Genomic DNA, 5,826 nt, shown 5'->3' with positions numbered 1-5,826 from the left:
TTCTAATCACAAACTTTTTAGTTATCATCATACAACGAATGAGAAGGCAAACGGGCAACAAGTTGCGCCGCTAAACCCTTTCGTATGGTAAAACCAATTCTTTTGAAGACTACATTTATAGATCTAGGGAATATAACATTGTTATGCATCATCCGTTGTACTCTACTAAGCAGCTCAACCGTATCCGGCGCAAAGAAACCAAACGTATTAAATGCAAATGGTATGAACGCGTGTTGATTTTCCATGCACAGTTTCTCATGTTTTGTGGCATTACATGTAGCAGCTTTTAATGCAACCTGTCCCGCTGTGAAACCCCCGACCCTCAAGCTTACGAGAGGGGATACCCCTATAAGGTCCACACATGCGTGTTTCCCTCCCACCCATCCAAAAATCAAAATGTCAGCTGGTCTAAGGGTTGACCTTCCTCTGTCGGATCAGTCAGGAAATTCACAGGAGCCTCTTTCTTGACGGAAACCCGACACGCTTATATATGTCGACCAAAACATCTCTAACCATATCGTGCTTGTATTTGAATCTCGGGAGTTCTTTGCAATGAACTGCATGCTCGCCGAAAGAGTCCAAACATACCTTGCGGCATATCGGACATATCTCAGGACCGGTCCTAAAAAAAAAAAGAATTGTTCATTGTATCGGTTAAAGTAAGGAATTGATCTTTTTTAATTATAAATATACAAACTACTCTAACCTATTTGGATTAAAATTCCTTGTTTATAAGAAAGAACAAGAAAATATTAAAGAATATTTCTTCAATCCTATATAAAACAGTGAGAGCAGGCCCTTCAGGTTGAACAGTCTTTGTTATGCAACTAAACGAAAGTGAAATAATGGATTCCCGGGAGACGGAACCGGAACCATGGTTGCTCGAAAACGGCACCGTCAAGCGGCTAACCAGAGAGTCCAGAAACGGCCTTGGACATAATCGGACTGCTCACAACCTGTCCTCCTCCTCCCTTCGTAAAAAGTCCGATTTGTCCCTCATCTCCACACTTCCTTCCTCATCTCTCAGGAATTTCCTTGGCAACCTCCAGGAGGTCATTTTGGGAACTAAATTATCACTTCTTTTTCTCGCCGTCCCACTCGCCGTCGCCGCTCATTACTTCCGGTTGTCACAGGTGAGATTCTCATCGATCGAAACCCTAACAAAAATTGTTTCTTATATGTGAAATTATGGATGGATTTCTTCTTTGTATTTTGTAATTGGAATCGGAATTGAAGATGATTTTGTGTATTTAAAAATCAGGCATGGATTTTTTCGTTGAGTTTACTTGGATTGATTCCGCTTGCAGAGCGTGTTAGTTTTCTAACGGAGTAAGAAAATAAAACTTTTTTTTTTTCTCTATTTTTGTGTTTTTTAATATATAAATAAATATTAAACTAATGGATATTCCGTTAACATTTGTAAAATGCAGACAAATATCATTCTATACCGGCGCAACAGGTAAAAAAAACCATTATTATATGTAAATTTTTGGTTATAAAATTAGTTCATTACTCTGTTTTTTCTACGATGACGTAGATTTATATATATATATATATATATATATATATATATATATATATATATATATATATATATATATATATATATATATATATATATATATATATATTAAGAAAGGGCTCGTTGAATTTGGCTTATACATAAATTGACTTAAAATTTACAATTAACAAAAACTTAGCTTTAAAGGTTGAATGTTTGTTTATGCTTACCATGTTTTTTTCTTTTTTCGGATTTATGTAACAAAAGTTGTTTTTTACATAAAATATACAATCATATTTTGGAACTTAAACATGCAACATTTTACATGTGACGTGTGTAGTTGGTTAGAGTATGATTGATTAATTTGCACGAGATACATTATTTATGTCAAAAATTATTTTATTAGCATAATTTAGTAAAATGGTTAAACCTTTCTTGTATAAAGTATAATCTCGTTTAATATCATAAAAGATCTTATATATTGTGTATTTTCTTAAAAAAAAACTTTGAATTTTCTAATTCTTTTTTATTTGAGCAGTTTTTTTTCCTGAAAACTTGTCAAATGTGAGGTTTTTTTAGGAAAAAATTAAAAGGTTAAGGGTTTTTTCAAAATAAAATAAAAATGAAGGCTATTTTATGAAAATATAATCTTGAAACTTAATCCGAAAAAAACCTAATATATAAGGTTTATGATATTAAGTTTTATTATTTTACTTATTCAACATCGGAGTCAATTTATATAAATAAATTTATTGATAGATCAACCGTAAACAAGTAAAAGTTACAGTCTCTATGAAATTATAAAATTACCAAAGGGCTTTTAGTCCAACGGTATTCAGTGTTGCCATCTTTTCTTGAGGTCTAAGGTTCAAGTCTCACCGTAGATATAGATAAAATAATTTAAGAGTAATTTAGTATATATTTGTACTTGCCGTGTAAAAAAAAATTATAAAATTAATTTTATATTTGCAAATACAGTTTTTATAAGATAAAAAGTTATATTACATAAACTATATTCGAAATCAACTTATTTAAATTTGTAGTTTTATTTATTTTACCATTTAGAATAAGATATAATCAAAACAAACTTATTCATAGGTTAAATAGTAAATTGTGAATAAAGTAATTTGGTTTTTGAAAATACGGAGTTTACACAAAGCATATAAAAGTTATTTTACATAAGGTATTAATATATTACAAGGAGCTTCATCTTTCATTTAAAAATAACATTTTGTAAAACGTTGAATATCCTAACAATTTTAAATTTTGTTTGTTTCCGACAACGGCTCTCTTCTGACTTTGTTGTTATACACTCAAAATAAATGCGGCATGTTATATATTATTATTCTACTTCATCCTAAAACATAAAAAATTTGCCGGATGTAAATTTTTTAAACTTATATTACTTTATTCTCATCAATGGTCATAAACTTATATATACATATCTATCTTCTTTGTTTTTATTCTATATATAGAGGATGTGATGTCTTTTATTAGATGTCGTATCAATGTGTCGTATTAAGAACTCAATCAGATTCAGACTCTTTGATGTGATATTACAATTAAAAGCTTGTGATTTTGATCTATAGCCTATAATATATCGTATTGGGTCTGATAAAAATTAATTTTATTCGATCAAATTTCATTCTATCAGCAACTATCTAACAATCCGTAAATATTATGTGTGATAAAAATTAATTTTATTCAATCAAATTTCATTCTATCAGCAACTATCTAACAATCCATAAATATTATGTCGACAATAATTAAATTAATTAAATAATTTTGCAGTGGGAGGGCTATTAAATGCAACATGTGGAAATGCAACGGAACTTATCATATCAATATTTGCATTAATACAACACAAAGTGGATATTGTCAAATACTCTCTTTTGGGTTCCATCCTATCCAACTTACTTCTCGTTCTTGGAACCTCTCTCCTTTTCGGTGGCATCACAAATCTTTCAAGGGACCAAAAATTTGATAGGGTACACTTCCCTAGCTAATTTTAATATATATATATATATATATATATATATATATATATATATATATATATATATATATATATATATATATATATATATATATATATATATATATATATGGACCACCATAAAAGAGACGTATAGTGGACATTCAACATGCTAAAATCTATTATAGGTTAGTGGGTTGTGGAATCGCACCAACAAAAGTATTCTTTTTAGATCTAACTCAAGTGAAAGGGTTATTTAAAGTATAAATCTGTTAAAATATTTAATTTGTTAGGATGCTTTTTACTTGATAAAGATATCTTTTGTATTATTATTAAATATATTGGTAATTCGAGGAAATCATTTTTTTATCCTAATGTTTTGACGACACACTTGATAACTAACCACGCCACTTATGTTCGCAAAGTCCAAAGAAAAAGTTTAGTTCGTTAACAATTTCAATCACTCGTTTGGCGTGACTCTATAACTCTATTATTGTTCAAATCGACTTTTTCTATTATATCATTGTTATTTGATTTTTTTTTCTCTTAGTTGTATTTTGAAAATTATTCCCAATTGTATTTCCATTTTTTTCTTCCCATTGTATTTTGAAAAATCTACCAAATTAAAGCGCTGAAAATTGTTTTCTATTTGGATGATGTTGCTATGTGTAGACTTTTTCAAATACAATGCTAAAAAATACAAGTATGATGCTATAACAATCAAATAAATAAAAGTACATTGCTAATTGAAAACATATTCTATGTGTTGATGAAACAGAAACAATCAGATGTGAATATATCTCTACTACTTCTGGCTTTACTTTGCAATGCAATGCCCTTGCTATATAAACATGCTGTTTCACCTGTTGATTTGGTAACTGTGACAAAAGCAACATTAAATTTGTCAAGAGCCACTAGCATTATCATGCTCCTTGCTTACTTTGCTTACCTTTCCTTTCAACTATGGACTCACAACCATATCTTTGAACCACAAGAGGTAAGAATAATTAAACACATCTCAAATCAACAGTAATTCGTTATTTGTTATTCAATATAACTTTTAGAACAATGGGTAAAATGGTCATTTACTCATACAGGATGAGGCCAAGGATGACAAGGTGATTGGGCTTTGGAGTGGCATATTTTGGCTAATTGGAATGACGGCCGTTATCGCATTGTTGTCTGAATATTTAGTTGACACTATTGAGGTACATTAATTTTGTGGGTCCCATTGATTTAAAAAAAAAAAAGAATTGTGTAAATAATTTGGATTAAATTTGTTAAATAGGCGGCATCAAATTCATGGGGAATGCCATTGAGCTTCACTAGCATCATTTTGCTACCAATTGTGGGAAATGCAGCTGAGCATGCTGGAGCTGTCATCTTTGCTTTGAAGAACAAGCTGGTAGTTTTTTTTTTTTTTTTAATAGTTATTTATTTTTTATTTTTTTAGTCATTGTACTTTGAAAATAGGATGTTATAATAAGATTTTATAAAATTAAATGTTATGAATATAGGATATAACTCTGGGCGTGGCACTTGGTTCCGCAACTCAAATTGCTGTTTTTGTGGTAAGTTTCACTGTCACTGTCACTGTTACTGCCAGACTAAATGAATTTTTGAAATTGTTTTTGTTTTAGGAAATACAATTTTAATCATAATGTGTACATGTAATTTAGGTCCCACTGAGTGTAATTGTTGCATGGATAATTGGTGTGAACATGGATCTTGATTTTAGTCTTCTTCAAACCGGATCACTTTCTCTAGCAATTTTAGTCACAGCCTTCACGTTGCAGGTATTTCTTTTTAATTTACTTTTTTAAACAAGAGAATTATTTAATTTGTGTATCAAGCTCAAAACCTCTTCAACAAATTACACTACAATAATGTTATGAAAAATAAATATTATATGTTCTTTTTTTCAGGATGGGACTTCTCACTACCTTAAAGGGGTGGTTCTGTTGTTGTGCTACATAGTTATCGGGGCAAGTTTTTTCATCACCGATTTCCCTAATGGTAAAGATTTTACAACGCGTTTTTAACCATTTTTTCTATTTGTTTTTTAAATTTTCGATTAAAAAGTGTAAAAAGTTTATAACTTGTTCCTTTTATGTTTTTATAATAGAGGACATGGATAACAATATGGGTGTGGGACTTGAATCATCAAAACGATAAATCTCTAGAGTCTGAAGGAACAAGGATTTGTTGTGAAAATTTTCAAATACAATGGTGAGAAAATTAGTTTTCATTTTTTTCTTCAAATTTACATAGTTAGGCATGTTAACATGTATGTCATCTGATGTATCCAGTAACATATAATATTAACGTATGATAAAAAAAAGTTTGATTC

At 30.0% G+C, this 5,826-nt stretch overlaps 1 protein-coding gene across 1 annotated transcript; it reads left to right on the top strand.

The window, feature by feature from the left end:
• The first annotated feature begins 741 nt into the window (after positions 1-741).
• On the top strand, positions 742-5,826 carry LOC145054825 (vacuolar cation/proton exchanger 3-like). The gene is made up of 11 exons (XM_079003086.1): positions 742-1,133; positions 1,262-1,329; positions 1,431-1,459; positions 3,293-3,489; positions 4,255-4,473; positions 4,574-4,684; positions 4,765-4,881; positions 4,994-5,047; positions 5,156-5,272; positions 5,402-5,492; positions 5,602-5,826. The coding sequence occupies exons 1-11, from the start codon at positions 822-824 to the stop codon at positions 5,649-5,651; spliced, it is 1,365 nt and encodes a 454-aa protein (XP_078859212.1). The 5' UTR covers positions 742-821; the 3' UTR covers positions 5,652-5,826.

This window comes from Lactuca serriola, chromosome 5 (genome assembly GCF_051521515.1).
Source record: "Lactuca serriola cultivar US96UC23 chromosome 5, Lser_US96UC23_V15, whole genome shotgun sequence".
Classification (NCBI taxonomy): domain Eukaryota; kingdom Viridiplantae; phylum Streptophyta; class Magnoliopsida; order Asterales; family Asteraceae; genus Lactuca; species Lactuca serriola.
This window is presented reverse-complemented; position numbering and strand designations above follow the sequence as displayed.